General features: G+C 50.0%; 1 protein-coding gene across 3 annotated transcripts in view; it reads right to left on the bottom strand.

Annotated features, from left to right (window-relative positions):
* The window catches only part of ASAP1 (ArfGAP with SH3 domain, ankyrin repeat and PH domain 1), a 315,266-nt gene that overhangs the window by 248,579 nt on the left and 41,616 nt on the right, over nt 1-25,071 (bottom strand). For all 3 annotated transcript variants that reach the window (XM_066265648.1, XM_066265647.1, XM_066265649.1), the window contains exon 3: nt 6,777-6,903. In XM_066265648.1, coding sequence (XP_066121745.1) covers nt 6,777-6,903 — 127 coding nt within the window. The remainder of the gene's footprint in view (nt 1-6,776; nt 6,904-25,071) is intronic.

Genomic DNA, 25,071 nt, shown 5'->3' with positions numbered 1-25,071 from the left:
AATGGCTGAGGCCCCAAGGTCCATCCAGCTCTAGTCCCCAAATGACTAGGTTACGTAAATGGAAACCATCTCTCTGAGGCTCCCTGAACTCCCAAACATAAAGGCAAAGATGTGGGGAGTGTCTGAGCACCCACACCACATAAAGGCTTCTAATGAAAGCCTCTTCCCCCCACATCAGTGAGTCCTATATTCCACATGGTGGCCTCGCACAGATCACAGCATGTCTTGTGAGAGAACAGGCTAGCTAGCAAGATCAGGTTCCTAAATTCAAGCTGACTCTCCCATCCATCCTACTTGGACGCAAGTTCTAGGGAGCAGCAAGGGAAGAGGCCCCACCCACACACAATAAAACCAGCCTCCACAGCCTTTGGGGAGCCGAGCACAGAGAGGCTCATTTCCTTCCCATCTTTGGGCCTCAGTCTCCTCTCCGAGCCTTGGTTTATGCACATGTAAGAAAATGACAGGACGCTATCAGACAGGGGTGTTATGAGGCGGTAGGTGTGGAAAATGGTTCCTAAGCCCTAAAGATGGCAGACACAGGGCAAGCAGCATTCACTTGGAATACCCGGCCAACAGGGGCCAGCACTGGTTTGGCACGAGCACGACTTCTGGTAAAGAAAGGACGTGTCCTTCTCTCTTTGCTTCTGCGGACAAATGCACCCTTCACCCACTGACCTTTGCTGATGACTCCCCAAACACACACCCTAAGTCTCTCTGCACTGGGTCAGAGGTCTGGGCCACAGAGCCCAGACTGTGTGTGGGAAGCAGTATCGAGAGAAGGCTTGTTCGCCTTTTGCTGTTTTTATCTTCAGGGGACCAGGGACAAACAAAGGACACGGTCTTTACCTTAAGCAATGCAGAGGGCCAGCCTCGATTTTAGGTAAGCCCTTCCCGAGACTAGTTCTTCAGTAAGACTACAACCAAGGTCAGCAGCTGCTATAGAAATAAGCGCTCCCTATTAAGCTGATCAGCTCTCAACGTTTACAAGGAGTAACGCACCTGCATTCTGGAACCCTGGGAGCGTTAAGAGCAAGACCGTTGCTCAAGCCCTGGCCACAGAGGTCCTGTGTGTGAGGCACCCGGAACAACCCTGGAAGACCTACAAGCATTTACTATAACACGGAAGACGATTCCCAAAGGAGCATGGTAAAAAGTAACAGCCGGAGAGCCAGGAAGCACGAAAGGGCTCTGACCCGCAGGCAGGAGACGCCACAGACATGGGGTTAATTCCCACATCTACTAATTACTGTTGGTGTGACCATGGGCGAGGACTTAACTGCTGTAGGCAGGGGGCCAATAATACTAGTAGGGTGAATTTGAGCATTAAGTGCCAGTATGAGTAGGCTTGCACATAGCAGAAACACTAATAACTGGTCACTACTGTTATTATGAAAGAATAAGTCTTGATAATGAATCTACATTCCACATCTTCACTCTCCACTCAGCCAAACAGTTCTATGCCCTCACAAAGGAATGGACACATCACCTGCATATGGTAAGCCAAGCTAGCCTCTAACGCAAGACCGCTGTTGACAGTCAGCCCCTTTACGAAAACTCAAACTGTTCTCCAGGGCAGGGCTGCTCACCTGCGTATCCCCAAGGCCTAGCATAGTGCTGATCACAGAACAGGCCCTGGACAGCTTCCACACTGACTGGGCGGTCACTGGAGTGACTTCAGCTTGTACTGCTAGGGTACAGCTTCCATACTGACTGGGCGGTCACGGGAGTGACTTCAGCTTGTACTGCTAGGGTACAGCTTCCACACTGACTGGGCGGTCACGGGAGTGACTTCAGCTTGTACTGCTAGGGTACAGCTTCCACACTGACTGGGCGGTCACTGGAGTGACTTCAGCTTGTACTGCTAGGGTACAGCTTCCACACTGACTGGGCGGTCACTGGAGTGACTTCAGCTTGTACTGCTAGGGTACAGCTTCCACACTGACTGGGCGGTCACTGGAGTGACTTCAGCTTGTACTGCTAGGGTACAGCTTCCATACTGACTGGGCGGTCACTGGAGTGACTTCAGCTTGTACTGCTAGGGTACAGCTTCCATACTGACTGGGCGGTCACGGGAGTGACTTCAGCTTGTACTGCTAGGGTACAGCTTCCACACTGACTGGGCGGTCACTGGAGTGACTTCAGCTTGTACTGCTAGGGTAAAGGCCCTATGTCATTTCCTATGAACTAACTGCCCCTTTCTATCCTGTGAAGAGTGACAGCCCTATTTATCTCTTTCTCAAAGACCATTCGTTTCCCATAACAAAATCGAGAGAACCCCAATACCTCACCCAGGCTGAGCAAAGCGACTGGAAATTAGCGGGCACTGCAGAGAGACACGCTAGGGCAATGCAGTTCCTGGGTTACGCCCAAGGAAGTTCCCACGTTTGAATCTGAAAAACCATAACCAAATATCTGAACGCACTGGGGGGAGGGGGAAATAGTGTTTCTACGTGTTTCAAGTACTACAATTAAGAACTCCCTGGAACGTGAACATGAGGAAAAACTAAGCCACGTGGGGTCGTGGGCACCTCTGCTTCAGGAGACAGAGTAGAAGGTCCAGTGCCAGTGAAGCCTTCCATGTTCTCTATAAGCCAGCGAAACAGACTTTTGTCGACACAGGATGTCTCTTTTCTACCCTCGCTGCTTAAGGATTTCCTAACAGCATTTGCCTACTAGCCCTTTGACCCAGAGACACATCATTTCTTCTCCAGGCCTCAACTTTCCTCTCTGTGAAATGGGAAGGAGTGAGTGTCCCTCCTTCCCGGAGCTCCGAGGAGGGGGACATGAGGGCATGCCTGCCATCTGTCTGCCCAGAACGGCCTGGGACAGAGAGGCTGCTCGACCAACGGGCAGAACACGCCGCCTCCTTCCTCACCACAGACGAAGTGCTGGCCCAATCCGAGTTAACCAAGCAAACCTTTGCCGGCGCCCCCTTTCACCAGGCACCGAGACATGATCGAGCCAAGCCGTTACACAGAGGGTCTCTCCTACCAAGCAAACCTTCACCGGCGCCCCCTCTCACCAGGCACCGAGACATGATCGAGCCAAGCCGTTATACAGAGGGTCTCTCCTACCAAGCAAACCTTCACCGGCGCCCCCCTCTCACCAGGCACCAAGACATGATCGAGCCAAGCCGTTACACAGAGGGTCTCTCCTACCAAGCAAACCTTCACCGGCTCCCCCCTTTCACCAGGCACCGAGACATGATCAAGCCAAGCCTTTACACAGAGGGTCTCTCCTACCAAGCAAACCTTCACCGGCTCCCCCCTCTCACCAGGCACCAAGACATGATCGAGCCAAGCCTTTACACAGAGGGTCTCTCCCACTGTTTCCCCGAAAGTGGCCCTGGAATGCCTGCTAGCTCCTCTCTCAGGAAAACGCCATCCCTCCTAGCCTTCTAGCCATTTACTCATAACTTCCAAACGGTCACGAGTGAAACAGCACACGTCAGTGTGCTCTGGTTGCTGAATAAGCAAAACACTGGCTTTTCACTTGGAAAACACTCACACACCAGGATGAAACCCTGGCAACCACTCTGTTCCCGCTTCCCAAGGGCAGCCACTCGCTGCGTGCCAGCCACATCATGCCTCCCAGAGTCACGGGGTCCCCTCACCCGCGAAGGGGTAGCCCAGAAGTAAACTCGGCCTCTCTTACCGTTTTCTGACCCACTTTCTAGAGTGCTCCTAACAGAAAGATTTCAGTGAAGGCATCAACACCTGCAAGGCCCAGCGCTGTTGCCAATGACAGAGGAAGGCAGGAGCCTGAGTTCACCCCGGACCCCAGGCTCGGAGCTCTAATACAGTGTGTTGTTGTTGTTGTTTTCATTGAGAATTAAACATGCTAATTAGAAACCAAAAAAGCAAAAAGGTTTGTAAATGAACAAGAAGACATTAAATTACCAGAACTAGACAAGATTTTTTTAAATGAATTCCAAGCTGAACAAATTAATTCCTATTCCTGAGTCTCCACATCACCAAAAAAGTACCCAAAAGTTCTATTCCTAAGAATAACCACAAGATAGGACAAACAGTGTCCTAAAAGGTTCCAAATATCTCACTTGCAAAGCACATGCCAAAAAGATTTTGTGGTTTGCCCTGAAACTTTTCCTTATATTTTGAGGATAATAACCTTCAGCCCTTTTTTTTTTTTCTAGTATTTTTCCCAAGTTAGAAGCGGGAGGCAGTCAGTCAGACTCCTGCCCGCGCATAATCGGGATCCATCCGCATGCCCACCAGGGGGCGATGCTCCATTACAGCTGGAGCCATTCTAGTGTCTGCGGTGGAGGCCATGGAACCATCCTCAGTGCCGGGGCCAACTTTGCTCCAATTGGGCCTTGGCTGCGGGAGGCGGCCCCATATCTTTTAAGAAGTGAATTCTGACCACTTAAGATATTTATAATAATGATTTATAATAACATAACCCTGCCATATATAAGCTTAGGGGGAAATAAAAATTCAACTGTGATGGTTATCTATAAACAAGAAACTAAAGATATATTTCACATTTATGCAAATAGCATCACTCAAGAGTCTAACCTTACAGAATATGATTTCAGAGTTAAAAGATACAGACTGGGGACAATGACTTCTTGACTAGCATTGTACTCCAGTTCAGGAAAAAAGTTACATAATTACTGTTCCTTTCTAAGTGAAACATGTAAGTGTTATATTTTTGAGAACATGAGAATTATCAATGTAAAAGGGGTAGGACACAGCCCTTTTAAACTTCTAGCCCAGTTCCAATTCCTTCTCAAATTCATAGGTGACTACATTTGTATTATGATTGGAAGTATTTTTCTCCTTAATCTTGCAAAACAGTAATACACGTGCACACATACAAATGCAACTCTTACACTTTTTTTTGAATTTAGTTACCTCAAACTAAGACCGAGAGCAACAGCACGTAATGCAAGATTAACCCTATCCTCTGCTGCTGCTGCAAAATATGGACATGTTCCCCTACAAATAGCATCACCAACTACTTAACCTTATCACTCCCCGCCCAAAAAGAATGCAGCAACACTATCTGAATGTGCAGAAAGGGAAAGTTAAAATAACTGACAGCTCTATTAGCAGCCACTGAGGAAGTTATCTAGAAGGAAAAGACCCGTTCAGTCTAATCAATGTCACATCCTTTAGAGGCACATACAATTAGTACTGAAAAAGGATGCAAAATGCTCCTCTATCAGCAGGTTCCAATTTATCTCCATTAAATGAAGGACAGACCCATTATGGGGTGGAATGCCCGGCAACTCCATTTAATCCTGGACACTAAGCATCAGGCTAGCGCAAGACTGACAGCTCACAAAGACCAAACAAACAAACAAGGAAACCCCCACATTTATTTCTGGCTTTCAAACATATTGTAGATAGATGCTAGTTCTCCAAGTAAATTCAAAATGCAGTGCTATACCCCAACATGAACGTCAGAAAGAATCTCAGAAAAACATCCTCAACTGGCATAAAACATTTAGACTAATGTGCTGTACCTGGCAGGCAAGATGGGACCCAGTACTCACAGAAATCCCACCCCTTCTAAAATATAGCACCCCTGCACTTTAGAATACCAGACCTACACGGAACCTAGTCTAAAGAGCACCAAACCCCCTATCAAGTCAGTCTGCCCACAGAAACTCGAGCTTCTCAATATGGAAGAGGGCTGGCCATGGCAAGCTTAATCAGAAAGAGCTGCCAACCCCAAATAAACCAAACCAGGATAATCCACCCCGAAAAACGACCTGTTTTCCTAACTTCCCCCAATGCTGTCTTTGCAGCAGCAAGGTTCCTCTTGTCTGGAGGGGAATGGTGCTTTACGGCACTTACAGACGGTGCCAAGTTCCAGGGCAAATGTCCTATTTCTACTGATGTTCAGAGGCTTCTGCAGCTTGGGCTTGTGGGTTCCACTCCACCCTATCACTAATGCACTTCAAATTGTAAAGGAAATCGCTCTGCCCTTGGCCCCATCCCCACACACTCTCAAGGGTTCCCTGGAGGGTCTAGATAGGAGGAGCTGTTCTTCCTGCAGTCTCTGGCCTCCCTTCTCCGGGTCTGGTCAGCGCTTCCAGGCAGCAAGGGCCTCAGGTCTCTCTGTTCACAGCTCTGAGTGCCCTGCGGGCAGGTCTTGCTGGCGCAGCAGCCTCCAGCATAACCAAACCCTAGGACGACAGGAGCAGGGTGGGGACCTGTCTGCACAGATCTCTTTCCACCCCGGATATACGCGCGGGGACTCAAGGGTAGGAACCCTGGGTGGAGGCTGTACCAGCCTGGGTTCCTTCTCATTCCTTTAAGAGTCTTCCTCTCTCCTTGCCTATGCGGCTAAGCCTGTCTGGCCAAGCCCTAGGGAAGTGCATTCACTGACCACCTCTCTGTCCCTTGATGGTGACCTTGGCCACGTTGCTTCCCCTCCCTCTGCCCCCAGTGGCCTGACGCCACCTACTTCGCGGGTTATGACAGGGTCACTACGATGTGGAAGGCGTCAAGCAGACTGCCTGGCACCGAGAAAGGGCAAAAGATAGGGAAAGAACGTTCTTCTTCTTTCTGGGGGTGCCAGAGTTCGCTCAGTCCTCTGCGCACATCCTGCCTTCGGGCGCTGCCGCCCGGGCACACGGGGCACCGGGCTGCACATCCGAGGTCTCCCGTGCACCGGGGAGCAGGGCTTTGCGGAGGGGGTGTGGCTCCCCAGCCCCAAACATCCCGGGCTCAGGAATCAAGGCTGCGAGCGGGGCAGCGAGGGGGTCCCCGGAGGGGCGCGCGCGGGGGGCGCCGGCCGCGACCTACCTCCTCCAGCAGCGTAACGGTGTTCCTGCAGTTGTGCAGCCGCGTGGTGAAGCTGGACGTGGTGGGCGAGTTGTAGTCCTCGGTGGTCTCGGCGATGAACTCGGAGACGGAGATCTGGTCCGGCATCCTGCCGGGGGGGGCGAGACACAGGCGGAGGGTGAGTCACGACGCAGGCTCCCGGGATCGCAGACCGCCCGGCGGCTCATGAACGCCCCGCGCAGCCCGCCACCCGGCGCCCGGCCTGGCGCCGCTCCCGTCCCCGGCGGCGGCGGCGGGAGAAAGGGCGGGCGGACGGGCGGAGCAGGCGACGGCGGCCCTTCAAACTCCGAGCCGCGCGCGAGGCAGGGGGCTCTCGGGGACCCGCCTCCCTGTGCTCATGCCGGCGGCGGCTCCTCGGCGGCGGGGGAGGGGACGGGGCGGCGCGGCGCAGAGGGATCGGGCCGGGCGGCTCGGGACGGCCAACGCTGCCTCCCCAGACGCTCTGACAGGCAGCGGCGAGGACACCGACACACTGAGCACACACGCTCCCGCCGGCAGGCAAGCGGGCGGGCGGCGGGCGGCGGCGCTCCCGCTACAGTCACGGGGACAAACAAGGAAGTGCTCTGCGCAAGCGCCGCCGCCCCCCGCCGCGGCCCCCGCCCCGCCCCCGCCGCCCGCGGCCCCGCCCCCGCCGCCCGCGGCCCCGCCCCCGTCCGCGCCCGCGCCCCGCCTCCCAGGCCACGTTCCGACGCGGGCGCGGGGCTGGGGCCGCCCCCGGAGCGCTGGCTGCCGCAGCGTTGGCTAGAACGGGGACCAGAAAAAGTTTTACGCGTTCTTTTTTAGTCCCATGTGGGTGCAGGACGCGAGCGGGGAGAGCAGCCTCCCGCGGGAGGGCCAGCCAGCCCGGTGCCCCGGCTCGCGGCCCGGCTCCCGCCCTCACTCCCTTTGCGGGCGCGCCCCGCCGCTGAAAGCCTGATTTGTGCAGTTTGCGTAGTCGCTAATACGCTGAGAACAAATGAAAGGGTTTTGATTTTTTACAACTGTCTAATCTTTCATTACCGATTCTCCCCCCCCCCCCTCCGAGGAAAGACAGGGTCCGGGGATAGAAAACGCATTTCCCGAGGTGCAAATGGTGCACAACGCTAAGCAGATGTCAAATTTCTGCGGAAAACGCACCAACAGATTGCTCATTCCACGGCCCCGGCAGATGGCTAGTTTTCTCACTAGCTCAATCTACTTAGTCCAAAGAATCCATTTAATTTCTCACCATTGATTGCGGATGAAATTGGTTTTAAAAAAAAACAAAAAAACCTAGGCACTTGGGAGGCAACACCCGATTGGCTCCCGTAATTGGAGCCAGCAGGAGCCTTCTACAGCCACCTCAAAACTCATCACCTAAATGCGCCCCCTGAGGGCAGAAGGCAGGCCCTGTCGCCTCCCCCAGGATTGAGTTCCTGCTGTCTTAAAGGGTTAAGTCTGGTTTATAACCCCAACTACAACGGAGTGCCCCAAGGCAGGGACTTTGTCATTGCATCGGGCCTGGGGCAGACTAGTAGCCAAGTGGTTGTCAAATGAAAATGCATCAGCATGCTTACAGTCAACAAATATGTACTAAGTGCTCTGGAGGCTCTGTAGTGACAACGCCTCTGCTCTGGTCAGCTTACCTCCTAGCAGGGCAACAGGTGGCCAACCACTAGGTCAGATCACCTGGATCACTTACAGAGGAAGAAAGTGATGGAGGTGTAAGGAATGTCCAGAGAAGGCCTCTATGACCAGGTGACAGCTTGAGCAAAAATGAGAATAGCCTAAGTCCCAGTGATACCCTGCTGGCTAGGGGACCTTGGCCTTTGGTTGCCTCACGTGAAGAGGGAAGAGAAGGGCACCCACCCTATGAGGCTGTTAAATGATAATGAGGAGAAAGTGCTTTGTGCCCAGGAAAGCCATTATGAGAGTTGGAGGTGTTTTGTCTAACCAGGTCATCCTGCAGGAAGCTTCTGTGACTTGGAGCAAATATGGCCCCTACTAGCTTGGGCTAATTAAGTTCTCTGAGCCTCAGAGACCCCGTGCTATGCCACAGAGCAGTTAAGACCTCCATCCACTCCAAGAGGGCCTTCCTCTAGGCTGGAAATCAATTTAGACTTTGACTTTGCATTTATTCTATTCTTCCCTCTATTCCAATCTGTCATTTAATGCTTGTCACTTCTGCTGGGCTGGTAGCTCCTTGCATCCTGCGCGTATGGCTTACGGTAAAAGCTGTACTAGGGCTTGGTAAATACGAGCCGTTATTTAAAGCCTAGAGTCAGTGAATAACTACCTGCCTCCATTCCAGGAGCCCTGGATGCCAGAGCTTTCTCTCTTAATAACTGATGCTGTCACTTTGGGCTTTGGTGCCATCACTTGTAAAATAAAGGTGGGACGTGGCAAGATGACCGTATAGCTCTCTGCCAGCTGGGGCTGTCTGAGCATGCCCTGAGCTCTACAGATGCTGTAATAATAAAGATTGTGACAACACGCTGAGCTAACTGGGATGGTAAACAGCCAGCTATTTGTTTCTTGACTGAATTCACCAGAAAGCCCAAACGTGCCATCATCAATTGGTGTTTCACTTTCATTTGAAGATTATGTTATAGATCTGCTCCTCCTCCCATCTCCTCTGGCCAAGAAAGGAACTTGTGGACAATGTGATTCTGTGCCCGGGGAAGGATATACCACCTCAGACAGGTCTGCAATTAGAATTTCAAAGGTTCACAGACCATAAAATCCTCTTTAAATTTGAAACCATGCCCTAGTGCAAACCATCTGCACCTCCCCCATTTTATCGAGGACCCTGAAAACCACTCCTGGGTATCTGAAAGGGGCAAAATTTTAAACGTCGTTTTGTTTGTTTGTTTTCATCTGTATACGTGTGTAGTTCCTCAGAAATAGCCATCATCCCTTCCAGAGCCAGGAGACGCACATGCACGCACACACGTATACATGTGTGTGCCCGGCTTTGTATAAAGCGGTCATCGTCTTCTTCTCATCATCATACTCCCCATCAAAGACTGTTCAGCACCCTGGGACTTCTTGGGGCAGTTTCTTACTCTGAGCACAGCCAGCGGGAGGAAGATAATGGTCCTTGCAGGATGCTTTTCATCTCCTTGAAAAGAGGCAGTGAGAATAGTGGTGGCTTATCCTGAGGGACAGTGGTGGCACTACTGACCCCACTGTCATCAGGGAATTGGCTAAGTTATATTTCCAGCTGCAGGCACCACTCTCACCCATCTGCCTAACAACCAAGGGGGTGCATTAGCAAGATGGTTGACAAGGTACCAGGGGTGGAGAGAGGGGGTGGAGAGTTTGGGGTGCTCTCTGGGTGCAAAAAACTAAGAGGAGTTATTGGTGCTCTGATGGGCAGTGGTCGCCGGCGTGCCAATCTGAGGGGATGGGATTGCAGCATTCATCAGATGGTCCCCATGCTTTCATGGGTCAGAGCAGGGGTCAGTGTAGGCAGAGAATATGTTTTGTGTTACATGGACCTGGGTTTGACTCTCTACTCTGTCGCTTACGAGTCTTGTTTTCTCACCTGCACAATTAGGGTAATAATAAAATGATGTATGGGTTGTTACATAAAATAAAATGAGCAGATGTGGAGAAAATAGTTGATGCATAGGGAATAAGTGTTGGTTCCTTTGGAACTCCCCTTTTATGTGAAGTATGACTATAAATACATGCCTCTGCATTCCAGGACTCAGATAGGTCTCTAAATTAGTCACCTGGAGGAGGGAAGATGAGGGGTAAGTGGAGGCTGCACAGCAATTCCCAGTGTTTGGGATCTCAGATTTGGGAATCATCTTCAGAGGCCTGGCTTATTCTTATAAATAGCCTTTGTGAGGCAGATCCATTAGCAATGGTTTTGGATTTCAGAAGTAAATAAACAGTATCTGGAGAAATAGAACAAACACTAATTGAGACCAGAAATAGATTGAGGCCATAATATAAAAGCCTCATTTTCACAGAACACAGTTCCTGTAAAGAAGGCTATGCTGAGCAAGGCAACTTCGGGAGGATAGAACAAGGCATTTATTTCCCAGGAACATGAAAGTTATAGGCTGACTCTCATATGAGAAAGACTTGGGCTTGCATCTCTGCCTCGATGTAGCTATTAGATCTTGTTAAAGCAATTAAAATCCCTGAGCCTCAATTTTCAAATCTGCAAAATGGGGGCAATGAATAGTAGCTATCTCTGAGAATTCAGTGAGCCTATGATATAAGTAGTTAATACCTTTCAGATAATATGGGATATCAAAAGTCTTATCTGGAGATATGAATTCTGATATTCCTCACTAAAAACATTTACTGAGATCTGTGAACAGATGTTTTTGCTAAGTATAGATTCTGGAAACATATATTCCCCTTTAAACTTCAGGACAAGTCATAAAGTTAAGTATAATTATCCCAAACTTACCAGAGAGAAACCTGAGGCTACAGAGATCTAGGATCCTACTTTCTGAGCCCCTAGCCCAGACCAGGCACTGCACAGGACCAGGCACTCACAGGGCACCTGAATTCATTCACGTGACAGTCCTGATCCGGGAGTGTTACAGTAGTGGAGACTGAGACACAGCGCAGCCTCCCCACAGGCTAGCGTCCCTGCGCCTGGCAGACTAAAGCCAGGGCTTCTGCTACCACCGGCCACATCGGTCCTCTTGGCTCTACTTCGTCTTGTGCTTCTGTTAGCTATGTATTTTCCCCACCCCAGGCAGCCAAAGAAAGGGTCCTCGTTTCCTTATTTCCATCTGAGAAGGTAGGAATTCGTTTCCTAGCCTCTTCATGAAGTCACAGAAGAGAGGAAGGCGCAGTGGGGGCAGGAGGAAGGCAGGATGAGGGTGACTCCTGGGTCTCACTGCCACACTTCTATTGCCGTGGTCTACCTGAGCCAACGACCGCTGTTTTCGTGTGCGGTTTCGGTGTGCGTGCTTCCCAAGTGCGCTCATGCACTGTCATGTAGTAACAATAATAATAATAATAATAATAATAGTAAGTCGAGTCTAGTCCCAAATGTACTCAGTTTAAATACTCCGGGTAAACCACTAGAGTGTGCTCAAAAAGAAAGAGAGCCCTGGCCGGTTGGCTCAGTGGTAGAGCATCGGCCTGGCGTGCAGAAGTCCCGGCTTCGATTCCCGGCCAGGGCACACAGGAGAAGCGCCCATCTGCTTCTCCACCCCTCCCCCTCTCCTTCCTCTTTGTCTCTCTCTTCCCCTCCCACAGCTGAGGCTCCACTGGAGCAAAGATGGCCCGGGCGCTGGGGATGGCTCTGTGGCCTCTGCCCCAGGCGCTAGAGTGGCCCCCTGGTGGGCGTGCCGGGTGGATCCCAGTCAGGCGCATGCGGGAGTCTGTCTGACTGTCTCTCCCCGTTTCCGGCTTCAGAAAAATACAGAAAAAAAAAAAAAGAGAGAACGTGGTTAGTTTGGAGAGACAGAAACCACTCAGTGTCACCTCCCTGCTCCCCGATTGTCCCTTCTGCTGGGGACAGCAGGAAAAGAGGCCGGCAGAGAGCTGGGAGACCCAGCGGACTCGGCTCTGTAGTGCAGCTATCAACGGACTGAACTCAGAAAGACGCTTCTGTTCTGAATGGTACAAGGATGATGTCGGCTAACCAGTGCTGTGTGTATTACGTGCCCCGCAGTGCCCCGCACTATTCTGGGCCGTGGCGGGCACGGCCTCACTTGGCACTCTCAGCAAGCAGGTTAAGCAGGGTCCCTATCACTCCCATTGCATCCAGGAGGGGAACCTGATGCACAGCGGTCACCTGGGCAGAGGCGGAGCCAGACTGACCAGTCCGAGTTCACAGCCTGTGTGACCAGCCACCCTGTACTAGTGCTCATAGGGAGACAGTGGGTCCCCAGCCCCAGGATACTTTTGTTAGAGCCTATGTGTTATTTTTTTTTTCCTCAGGGGGAACTCATTACAAGCCCAACTCCCATGCCAGCTTGCCTGGTCTGGAGAGCGCTCCCTTGCCCCCTCCCGCCAGTGGGGATTCATCTCTGCACGGGTGTTTGCAGTACAGTCTCTCTCCCTCTGTGCAAGCAACTGGAGGGTGTTGGCACTGCTCAGAGGGACATCAGACTTCTAGGCACAGGGACAGACAGAGAGGCTCCCCAGGGACAAAGAACTCTGCCAGTGACAACACTCAGCTCCGAACTTGGGTCTTCCTCCTATTCGTTCTGCGCTACATTCCCAACGCGTCAGTTCCCCGCGGCACTGGAGAATAAATCCTGTGCGTCTGTCCCTGTATCTCCTACAGCCCCCAGGAACTGAGGGAGGGGCAGGGGGAGGTTCCTACAGCTCGGGCTTGGGACTGACAAGCACCATTTCCTGAAGTCTGCCTGAGCCTAGGCTGGGGTACCGCACTTTCCACCGAGAGATCTCAAAGACATGTACAATCTGCTCACGGTCAACGGCCACCAAGTGGGGAACTGCTCCTCACAGCCAGTGAGAGTCCCACCCTGCAGGCCTTTTCTCTCCCACAGAAGGCCCTGCCTAGGACAGGTCCCCTGTGAGCCCCCAATAAATGTGATTTGGATTGAACCAACTAACTCCCTTTTATGAGCTGTATCATTGTAACGTAAGTAAAACGCCCTCCAGTGAAAAAAAAAAATACGGTGTGACATGGAGTTCCTAAAAGCTTGCAATCTATAGGAGTGAGAGGTTTGAAATCCTAGTTTATTTCTGAAAAAAAAATTATTCTGAAAAATGAGAAAAACTTACAAAACACCCAGGTTTCTTTTCTTTCTTCTGATGAATTTTTGTTTTCAGTTTGGTTATCATGCTTGGCCACGCCCACATCTGTGCTCTCAAAACAGAACGTGCCTCTTCCGTGGCCCTTTTCCAAGATACCATTTCCAAAATATTTGTATTTTTCCAATTAGACCGTGAGCTCCTTGAAACCAAGGGGTTGTCCATCCACTGTTAACAGCCTCAGAGGCCCAGGTACTTAAGAGATAATTATTGAATAGAGGGAGGGAAGAAGGAATGAATGAATGAGTAAACGGCGAAGGAAAGAAGGAATGAATTGACATTTCTAGAGAGAGGAATATGAAAGGAATCAGAAGAGGACAACTAGAACGAGGAATCCTGGTTCTGAGAGCCTCTTCCATCAGCTAACATCATCATCCACGACCAGGCCCAGAAGGGTTTTCAAGGACAGTGTGGTGCTCAACCCTTCCACCTTTCAGATGAGGAAACTGACTCTCTAGTGGCAGACTGACTTGCACAGCACTCCCAGGCCCAGGCAGACTGGTGGGGCAGCAGGGCCAGATCCCAGGTATCCTGGTTCCCAAGGGCAAGTCAGTCCTATTCGTTCACCTTTCCCAGTTTCACTCCAATGACGGGATTCAAGACCGTGTCTTCAGAGAAACATCTGAAACTCCCACTGAAGAACGAACGGATCATGCTGGTCTTTGCATCACGGTAGCAAGGATCCTCTTTAGGCATTTGCCTGCTATTTAAAAACTGTAACCATATAAAACTGGGCACGGGCTCACCTAACCGATGGCCCTGATTTTGAGCAAGAAGGCCGTGAGTACACTGAGACCGGAGTAGGACTCCTAGCTCCTTTTTCATTCTCTTGCCTTGTTTTCTTCTTTCCTGCTCTCCAGTGCCCATGAAGCTGGGCAGCTTGAGGGCCACCCGTGTCAGTGGATGGACCATCTGAGTCCTCCACCCCACCCCTCCCCCTTCCTTAAGAGCGCCTTTATAAAAGATAAGAAGGTAGAAGAAATAAGGATAGGGGGTTTTTGGCTTAGGGTTTCTTTGTGGTTTTTTTTTTTTTTTTTTTTAAGAGTAAGAGAAAGGGAGGGGGAAAGAGAGAGAGAGAAGCATCAAGTCATTGTTCCACTTAATTGTACCACTGATTGCTTCTCTTATGCGCCCTGACCAGGGCTTGAACCAGTGCCCCCGGGATGGAGCCCGTGATCCCAGGAAGAACAGGAGACCTCGGTGCTCCAGGATGACACTCTATCCACTGCACCACTGGCCAGGGCCAGAGAAAGATGTTCTGTGACCTTTAACAGTGGCAGTCAATCATGACATTTTTGTAAACAACCCCCCCACCCCTACCCCCGCAGCCAAGTCCACTTTCCTCTCCTGATTTGCAACTTCCTGCGGACATTCCCCACTGGGTGCAGACGTACTGGGTTGGAACCCGTCAGTTCAGTTCCATCCCACAGTTGCTAAGCGGCACTGTAACCTTTCCAGTGGTTAAGAGCATGCAATCTGGATTCAGATTGCCCGGGTTCAAATCCCAGCTCTGCCACTCAATAGGGATTATTGACTTTAGGTAAGTTACTCAATGCCATTTTCTTTACCTTTAAAAGGAAGATAATGTGATCTTTCTCTTATAAGGTTGTTGTATAAAAGAAATAATCCATGTAAGATGCTTAGCACAGTGCCTGGGATATAGTAAAAGACCAATGAAGGGTAGTTTCTTTTTTTTTTCTTTTTTTTTGGTATTTTTCTGAAGTTGGAAACGGGCAGGCAGTCAGACAGACTCCCGCATGCGCCCGACTGGGATCCACCTGGCACGCCCACCAGGGGGCGATGCTCTACCCATCTGGGGCGTCGCTCTGTTGCAACCAGAGCCATTCTAGCGCCTGAGGCAGAGGCCACAGAGCCATTCTCAGCGCCCGGGCCAACTTTGCTCCAATGGAGCCTTGGCTGCAGAAGGGGAAGAGAGAGACAGAGAGGAAGGAGAGGGGGAGGGGTGGAGAAGCAGATGGGTGCTTCTCCTGTGTGCCCTGGCCGGGAATTGAACTCGGGACTCCTGCATGCCAGGCCGACGCTCTACCACTGAGCCAACCGGCCAGGGCCGAAGGGTAGTTTCTAATACCATTATTTGTCTTACAAACAGGTCTTATGCTAGACCCTTCGGGAGTCAAAAAGATACCTAGGACACAGCCCCCGTCCTCACAGGGAGGCAGAGACAAAGTTTTCAGCACAACTGATGAAATGCTCAAAGAATTCAAACAAAATAAATGTGTATTTCAACTATGTGACCTATGAGGGTAAAGTCCAAAAAAAAAAAAAAAAGGTCATCTCATGTTTGGACAGCTCTCTGATTTCCCCAAAGCCCAATCAGACCTATTTATATGAGCGCTTTTCAAAACTGCTGATCAACTGAAACACTAGCCAGTAAGAAGAAAGGGGACTAATGGCCGCTCTCTGTGACTTGCGCACTGATTGGCGCTGAGCTGGAACACAGGGCCGTTCCCTCAGACCAGTCATCTCACCTGCGGCTTCCTTCTCCTTGTGGTTAAAACCAGAGCCTGGGTCAGACGCTCTCTGAGGTTCTCGGGAACTAACATCCTGTGATTTGATGAATTCTTTTTGGACATCAGTGTTGCCACCAATGCCAAACGCCATGCAGCTAGCTCCCTGCTCTGCCTCATAGGCCAAGAAGAGTCTGGAGGTCATCAGTTCTGGCCCCTAAGAGAGGGCCCCGATAGTATATGACTCTATCATACTGTCGCTTGTTGCCTTTCAAACACATGCTTTCACCTGCAAATGCTTATGAACCTACATAACAATAAGCTGACATAATTTTCTGTGATTATGTCAACTCTGGGGCATTGTTCCATCTGCAAAAGGCACACTGCCCACCCCCTGTAGAGTTTTCTTAGTATATGCTATTTGGTTAATATCTTTCTCAGAGGTGATCAGTCTGAATCTCATTAGTGGCTCACATTAAAAAACAAAAAAACAACTTCTACAATTGCTCTCAAACCTTTTGACAGACACACATCAGCTTCTGCTTCCAGTTTTTAAATTTGTTTTATGTTGTTGAAAAATGAGTCTTGTTGCTTCAGCCTTACAGATTTAGAGGTATTATACAAACTAATATATAAAATTACTAAGTTTAAACGGACAGCAGAGAACTTGGTGTTGTGTGGTCTAGAGATAATTCTTTCTTTTCAATATCTCTTATTTCTCTTCTGTGAACCAAGTGACTTTTCTCCTAATATTTGCTTTTAACCTCCCCCCCAACTAATCTCAGCATCCTGAACCTAGCAGTTCAGACCAATCCTTAGGACAGGGACTCTATTTTCTGTCTGCCCTACACATCCACTTCTTGAAGGAACTGTACCCTCCCTGACTCCACATGATTCTCCTGGAGACGTCAGTCTCATGTCTCCACGTTCCCAACCAGAGGGCTGGACCCAGGCTGATCGAGCAGCCCAGAAAGCAGCATCGATGGGTCCTCTGAGAGGCATGAAACTCAAGCGTGGCCGATCAGGGAGCTCTGTGGAGGTCTGAGATGTGTGCTCGGGTAAAGCACGATGTCCCTTTTTTCTAGAAGTTCCAGCTCAAAGGACTGAATAAGCCTTCAGCTCCTGGTGACCATAGTTGCCACACGTGAGAGAGCTTGTTTAAAAGTGATGCCTGTCAAAAGATGGCAGGGTCTGGGGAAAGGGAGGAAGGCGGAGTGACTGCCAGTGGATACAGGGTTTCCTTTGGGAAGTGATGACAATGTTATGGAATTAGACTGTGGTGATGGTTATACTGCTTTGCGAATACACTAAAAAAGACTGAATTGTATACCTTAGAAGGGTAAATTTTATGTTATGTAAATTACATGTCAATTTTAAAAATAACCACTATGGTAATGCACAATTTATCCATTAAAAATAACAACTATAATGGCTACCATTTAGTACCTATTGTGTACAAGGAAATTTACATGAATGATTTTGTATAAACCTCACAACAACTCTACAAAGTAGCCATTACTCTCCTCTGGTTTAATGGGTAAGAAATTTGGACTCAGAGAAGTGGTCCTGCAGCGAGTAACTGAAGGAGCCAAGTAGGATCCAAACACAAGTCTTTCTGATTCCAGAGTCAAGCCCTTTCTTCTGCACTACAGTCTTGGTAGAACGAGTACCCTGCTGGATGTGGCAGGGACTACTAGTTATGTCCTCTCTCTCTGGTTTCCTTTTCTTCGGGAACAGAACTTCATTTGACTTAGTGCAGTGATGTGTTCAGCTAAAGGACTCATCTTCCAGCCTCCACCACAGCTGGTATGGCTGTGTGCCTAAGTCTAGCCCCGTGAGATGTTAACCCAAAGTGCTATGTAGGATTTTGGGGAAATTGCCTTAAAAAGAACTAATTCGGCAAGAGGAAGACCGCTGTTATCCTTTCCTGCTTCTTCCATCCTGCTTCCAGTGATGTGGATGTGATGGCTGACGCTCCAGCAGCCATTTTGGACCACTAGGTACTATGACAAGGATAGCAAAACCATGGATAAGAACAGCTCAGTCCCTGGTAACCATGCAGGGACCACCTGATTTTGGACTATCTCCAGAATTCTTTGGTCTGAGAAAGAGAAGGAAAAGCCCTACTCGCTGATGTTATTTGGATTTTTGTTGATATGCAGTTGCCATCTAACCTTAACTTATCCTGGGCCTATGAACATGCTGGACCAACCAAGACTGAACCAAACACAGGCTACTCTCAGAAGTGGTCAAAGCAGAAGAATTCTATCAGAGTCACTGTCCCCAACTTGTCCTCTCTGTTTTAGATTCTATATCCAGACGCTTAGACAGTCTGTTGAGTTATGCTGAGGAGAGTCGCCAAGGCCTGTTTTGTGAAGTTATGGAATCATTGAAAAGACTGCTCTCAATTTACCAAGCCCAGACCATACATATTAGAAGCACTCAAGTGCCATCTCAGGAATTGATTCAGAAATACTACCACAGAGGAGCCAATGGGCTCCCAGAGTGGATTTCTGAAGAAGCAAATTTATTTACACAACCTTAGCACAATTTGATTAAGGGAGAAGAGACAGGGAAGATCCCAAACGGGAAGTTAGAGGACGAAAGAGCTCAGACTCCTGTATTTTAAAATCAATGTTCTGTCTACACGTCCAAGGGCCATCCCAGAAAACCTACTAGAGTCCTTTCTCCAGACCGTGGGTGGGACTTTCACTCTGCTTTTTCCTTTCCTGACATGCACGTCTCCGCAGATGGACACACACGCCCTATCTCCTCTCTTCTGGAACAGAGGAACTGGGAAGTGAAGAGCCACGCAGATCCCCAGGGCGCCAAACCCACTTCTACCAAGCCCGGGCACCAAAGTTGTGCATTTTCATCACAGGAGCACCCCCCGCCCAACGCCCCAGCTCTCCCTTGCTGGTGTTTTCTCTTACTTTACACTCAACTCGTAACAAGTTTGGGGAGCTGGGTTTTAGGCTCTTAGCAAACTCAATAGAGCAGCTATGCTGGGAATAGTGAGAATGGGCTACGAAGAAGGGGAAAAAGACAACAAAATCTGTAGAAATTTGCTATCACACCCACCTCCACAAACATGAGGTTCTACACATGGCTGCCAATGAGGACAAACCCCTCTGCTCAGCGGACGGCGGCCTCGGTAAGAAGTGATGCTGGACTCATCAAGAGCAGGTTTGACGCACGATGCTCTATTCTAGGCACCTTGCCAGGAGCGGGTCTTTTAGAAGGGTTTTCAATCCAACCAGCAAAAAATAACCTAAAGTCAAAAGCATTCGGCACTCAAAGGCTTTGCAGAACATGCCAGTATCGTAAAAAAGGAAGCAACGGCCAAGCTGAGCACAGATCAGGAGTCCAAAGACCTGGAATCAAATCCTGACACTACCATTTCCAAGCTGTATGACACACGGGGCACAAAACTCAACCTTCCTCATGTCGGCAATAGGCCTAATGGCAGAAAACTTCAGAGGTCGTCGCAAATACTAAATAAGCTAATACGTGTGAGCATACACCGTCTGTCCCCCATCAGTGTTCATTCAATCCAAAGAACAGAAATTTTGCTGTCCATAAATCTTCATTGCTTAATTATAATAATTATTATTTCCTTTGATGGTGTCAATTCAAATGAAAGATTAATATGAGCCAGCAATTTCACTCCGGAGTGTATACCCAACAGAAATGCATACATATCTTCCCCAAAAGAGACACACAATAATGCTCATAAAAGTACTGAATACATAATGATATATGCACAAAAAGCTCAGGAAGAAACCTGTCATTTCAAAGGAACAACTCTCTAAGATCCTGAGGTACACACAGCTCCACCTAGCTTTTCTATTTCAGCCTACTTGTGGTCATGAATGTTACACACATATCTTTCCACTGATTTGTATATTTTATAATGCAATTTGCTGTATTCTCTGAGGGGCATAGTAGAGTATAATTACATATATACATGTGTACACATACACACACACAGAGAGAATATTTGGCCAGGGCTGTCATTTACATTCAATGCTTCTAAAAAGAGGCCACCTCTTCTAGCCAGAAAAGGGAATGGTCCCACATTCTGGAACCAATGGCAACTCTGTCCCCAGAACTTCCAGATCTTTGCCAAGGTTGATTCCAACACACATATATTCACAACAAAGGCAGACCAATGTCAACCAATCTTAAGCAGGGAGAAGCTCAAGAGATTAAAATAAGAAGGAAATTGGTAAGCTTAGCTCTTAAAACGTAGCAGGCAAGGGGCTTGGTGCTGTAAAATACTTCTCATTTCATCCTCAACACACCCCGTAAAGACAGCATCGCTGTGGAGGTTAAGAAAACTGTCTACTACCACGTAGCTACAAAGCGCTTCTGTCTACCCCTGAATCTAGTTCTTTGGATTCCAAGTTCGGGTCTCTTTCAACCATACCACAGTTAAGGTCACCAGACAGAAGAGACACGGGTTCACACTGGGCCAGGGACGGATTTGACCTGGGTAGCAGTTAACGTTCTAGTGGTTAGGCCCGTATCTTAACAAGGAGGTCTGTGTGACCGCAAAGCCAGTACTGGTTTTTAACATCAGCTGTCCACAGCATCACGCCGGCAGACATCCCTGAGACACAATAAAGAATTGGGAAGCCATAAATGCCTACTTGACCCCGATGTCCTTGGAGAGGGAGTTAATCTCATCCTTACCTCTGCCTCTTCAGAGACACAAACACATTTGTTCATACATGACACACAAATTGAAAAAAAAAAAAAAAAGAATTGGAATGGATTAGGAATTACAACTTTCCTTTTGAGCCCTTTCACGCAGCCAATGCGGGCTCCCAGACGCACACCACACAGGGATCCAGGTGTGTCCCTCTGGCTAGGCGCTTTCTTCAGAGATTCCAGTTTGAAGGAACAACGAGAGCCTGCTGACCCCATGGCGTGGAGTGGCCACAGCGCTGGGCCGGGGGCCAGCACCTCCCACGGGTCATCCTTCCTTATCTCAGGAATTCAGGCAGAGGCTGAGTCGCTGCGTGGTTATCTCAAGTAACCGGCCGCACCGCAGCCAGCGTGAGGTCGGGGCAGCACGGCGTGCTTCTTCGATTAAAGAAAAAAATAATCTTATTTTCCACTTTCACATCCGAGTTCAAGTGGGGCAAAGGGTGGGGAATGTTTCCTGAGAGCCACCGAAAAGAAGCAGACAGCGTGGGGTTGGAAGGGCTTCGCCCCCCTCTTCCCACACAGACCTTAGAGACGACATCAACAGACACACACACTCCGAATACAGTTCAGTCCACCCGTGATCGGCAAGCAGACACGGGGAAGCCGCTTCTTCTGAAGACCAGTCACTCATTGTGACAGTGGCTAGCTGTAGAGCAAGGCCAGGCTGGGCCCTCGAGGAGCCTGCAGACACTCAGAGTGGGCCAGTGGCCTGCCCAGCCCACTGGCTACCTTCCCTGCCCTGCTCCGGACCCCAGGGGCCTGAGCCGCTCCCACCACGTTCCAGGGCTCCTTGGTTCTCCGGCTTTGGGTTGGGTTTGGCTATTAGGACATCGGGGGTGGCTGGAGGGATAAGAACATGCAGGGAGGGGCACTCCCCCTCCGTCCCCTGCCCGCTCAGTGCCTCTGAGCGCCCTCACCCACGGCCTCTCTGGCTCCCCCTTCCCAGAGGCATCCCCCCGAACCCCCCTTCAAACCTCAGAGAAGCCTGGAGCGCCCCACCATCCCCTGCGGTTTCCCGACCCTATTCCCACACATCTCAAACGAGTCCTTCATTAAACTCGGCTCTGAGGATCCCATTCTGAGTGTGCCCTCTGCTTCCTGCTGGGACCTGGACTGACTTGGAGGCAGAGTAAACAGAGTTGCAAGATAATGCAACAAAAGGCGGTGTTGTTCCCCAATGAAGTACAAGAGCTCTGGGGTCTGACTGCGTGGGTTGTGCATCCTGGTCCCTCATTTACTATCTCTGTTAGCCTCATGAAGCCTCAGTTTCCACCTCTGAGAAGTGGGGTTACTACCAGTATCTGTTTCAAAGGGCAACATGAGGATTGAGGTAATACACGTATTGGTTAGCTCAGTGTCCGGCACTTCATCTACGCTGACGGAAGAGGAATTCTTAGTTACCTGTGCCGCCCCTCCGACATAGTAAGTGCCCAATATGTAGCTGTGGAATGACTGAAGTGCTAGGGAAAAAAAGTACAGGAGACATGGAGAATCAACAGGGCAATGGTAAAGAGAGAATCTGGGAAGACTGCCTGGAGGAGGTGATGCTGAGCTATCTGATAGAGGAGTGAGCTGGCAAAGGGTGTTTCAGGTAGAGGGAACAGCAAGTACAAGTGGGTGGAGGTATAGCAGGTGCATCAGATGTGGGGCCCTGCAAATAGTTCAGTTCAATGACAGTAAAGAACACTTGCTGGGAGGGATAAGAACCAAGGGCAGAGAGAAAGGCAGGGGCTGCCAGGGAAGGCCTTGGATGTCATGCCAAGGAGTTGGTCTTGGCCATAAAAGCGAATTGAGCTTCTGAGCTGGCAGTGGGCAAGAACAGGTTTGGTGCTGAGAAGGTTTGATCTGGTTGCAGTGTTGGCCCTGCACAACACGAGCACACAGTAGGCGCTTTGTGTGCTTGTTGAAGAATGGACGTACATCAGCAGTTCAATACAGCGAGATTGACCGCCTCCTGCCCTTCCTCTTTCCAATGCATATGCCCACATGTAACATGCCATGACCCAGGCAACTCACCAGGAACAGATCTTCCCACATGTTCTTCTTCTTCTTTTTTTTTTTTTTTTTGTATTTTTCTGAAGTTGGAAACGGGGAGGCAGTCAGACAGACTCCCACATGCGCCCGACCGGGATCCACCTGGCATGTCCACCAGGGGGCGATGCTCTGCCCATCTGGGGCGTTGCTCTGTTGCAACCAGAGCCATTCTAGCGCCTGAGGCAGAGGCCATAGAGCCACCCTCAGTGCCCGGGCCAACTTTGCTCCAATGGAGCCTTGGCTGCGGGAAGGGAAGAGAGACAGAGAGGAAGGAGAGGGGGAGGGGTGGAGAAGTAGATGGGCACTTCTCCTGTGTGCCCTGGCCGGGAATCGAACCCGGGACTCCTGCACGCCAGGCCGACGCTCTACCACTGAGCCAACCGGCCAGAGCCACGTGTTCCTCTTCTGAGTGTGTTAATATTATGCCCCACTGCGGAGTAATAAAAAATATACTTGGTTTGTCCTGGTTCCCGGCACAGAGCTAACACCCTTGGAATCTGCAGAAAGCAAAAGGGTCTTTAGCATGCTAATGAGATGACTTCCAGGTAGGGGGCTAAACAGCTTCCGATGGTGACCAGAGAGACCCCCAGGGAGGGGAGAGGGGCTGGAGCTCAATCACCAATGGCCAATGATTTCATCTATCCAGCTTATGTAATGAAACCTCCACCAAAGGATGGGGAGGTTCCGGGTTGGGGACCACATCAATGCACTGGAGGGCAGGGACCCAGAGAGGATACAGAAACTGCGCACACCGCCCGCCCAATACCTTGTCTTCTGCCTGTCTTCGATTTGGCTGTTTCTGAGTCGTGTTCTTTACAATAACCCGGTCAGAGTAAGTAAAATACTTTCCTGAGTTCAATGAGTCATTCTGACAAATTAATGAACATGGAGGGGGACAGTGTGTGGAAATCTCTGAATTTATAGCCTGTCAATCAGCACTACCCCTGGGACTTGTGACTGACAGCTGAAGTGGAGGCAGTCTGGTGGAACTGAGCCCCTAACCAGTGGGGTCTCCGCTAACTCTGGTGGTGTCAGAATTGAATTGACGGATACCCAAGTGCTGTCCAGAGAGCTGCAAAGTTGTTTGGGGTCAGAGCTGGTGTCAGAACAAAAAGACACTGCACCCATGAACACTTAATTCCATGGCATGTGCTGGACACCCCTCCATCCTTCCAGCTGAGACACTCCCAGGACCCATGGCCAGGGTCACGTGGAAGGACAGAAGTCATCAGGGCCGCTCTGTCCTCAGGGATGCAGCTGCTGACTCCACTGGCCTCTGGGTGTGGCAGCTGGAAGCACCTGGGCCCTCCAGACACCATGCCCCAGGCATGGCACAGTGGCTTTGCTCCTTGTCCTCTGGCTCTGAGGTCCAAAGGCTAGAGAAGCCTGGTCAGGAAGCCCGGCCCCCTGCCCCTCGCCCCTGCACCTGTCCCCAGGGATGTGCTGGACAGGTGCCCCCTCTCCTTCTCCTATTAAAGCACCCGTGCATCTCTGGCTGGGGCCCCCAGAAGCAAAGCCTAAGACAAGGATTTAAGGGAAAGATCCCAAAAAGATGGGTCAGAAATAGTTGTAAATTTTCAGTCACCCCATTAACAAAAGTAAAAAGAAACAGGTAAAATTCATTTTAATAATAAGTGTCATTTAACTGACTTTAGTCAAAATACTAGCATCTCAACATGTGAGCAACAGAGAAGTTAGTAATATCCTACCTAGCTGATACCCTTTTTCTTTTTCAGGCAACGTCTTTGAAAACCAGTCTATTTTATATATACTTCCAGGGCACTCAGTTCAGACCAGCCACAGTTTAGCTCTGCAGGAGCCTCCCGGGGCGCATGGCTACCCCACGGGAAGCACAGTGTTTGAGCAGTAGTGAGAAGTGCTGGCTCAAAGCCAGCAGAATTACGACAATGGCTTCCCAAGGCACTTGAAATAAAATGTAAGGCCTCTTCTCAACTCTCTGGACACCTGCTGGCCTCCAACAATCAACTCAATCCTGATACCAGGTCTTACAGGGTCTCAGGGTTTCACCTGGCCTGGCCCCTGACCCTCCTTTCCAGACCTCTCACTCCACAGCCTGGCTCCTTGTCATTCCCGGGTCATGTCACCCTGGCGTGCTTCCTTCCTGTCATCCTTCCTGCCACACCCCACAGGCTTTCTCCTCCCACCCACTCCCCATCTCTTGCTCTCTTTACCTTTATTTACTTTATTTTATATTAGTTTCAGGTGTACGGCATAGTGATTAGACACCTGTATAATTTATAAAGTGACCCCCCGCCCCGATCAATCCAGTGCCCACCGGGCACCATACGTAGTCATTACAG

The sequence above is a fragment of the Saccopteryx bilineata genome, chromosome 3 (genome assembly GCF_036850765.1).
Source record: "Saccopteryx bilineata isolate mSacBil1 chromosome 3, mSacBil1_pri_phased_curated, whole genome shotgun sequence".
Taxonomy (NCBI): Eukaryota; Metazoa; Chordata; class Mammalia; order Chiroptera; family Emballonuridae; genus Saccopteryx; species Saccopteryx bilineata.
The sequence above is the reverse complement of the archived record's forward strand: the minus strand, read 5'-3'. Positions and strand labels throughout refer to the sequence as shown.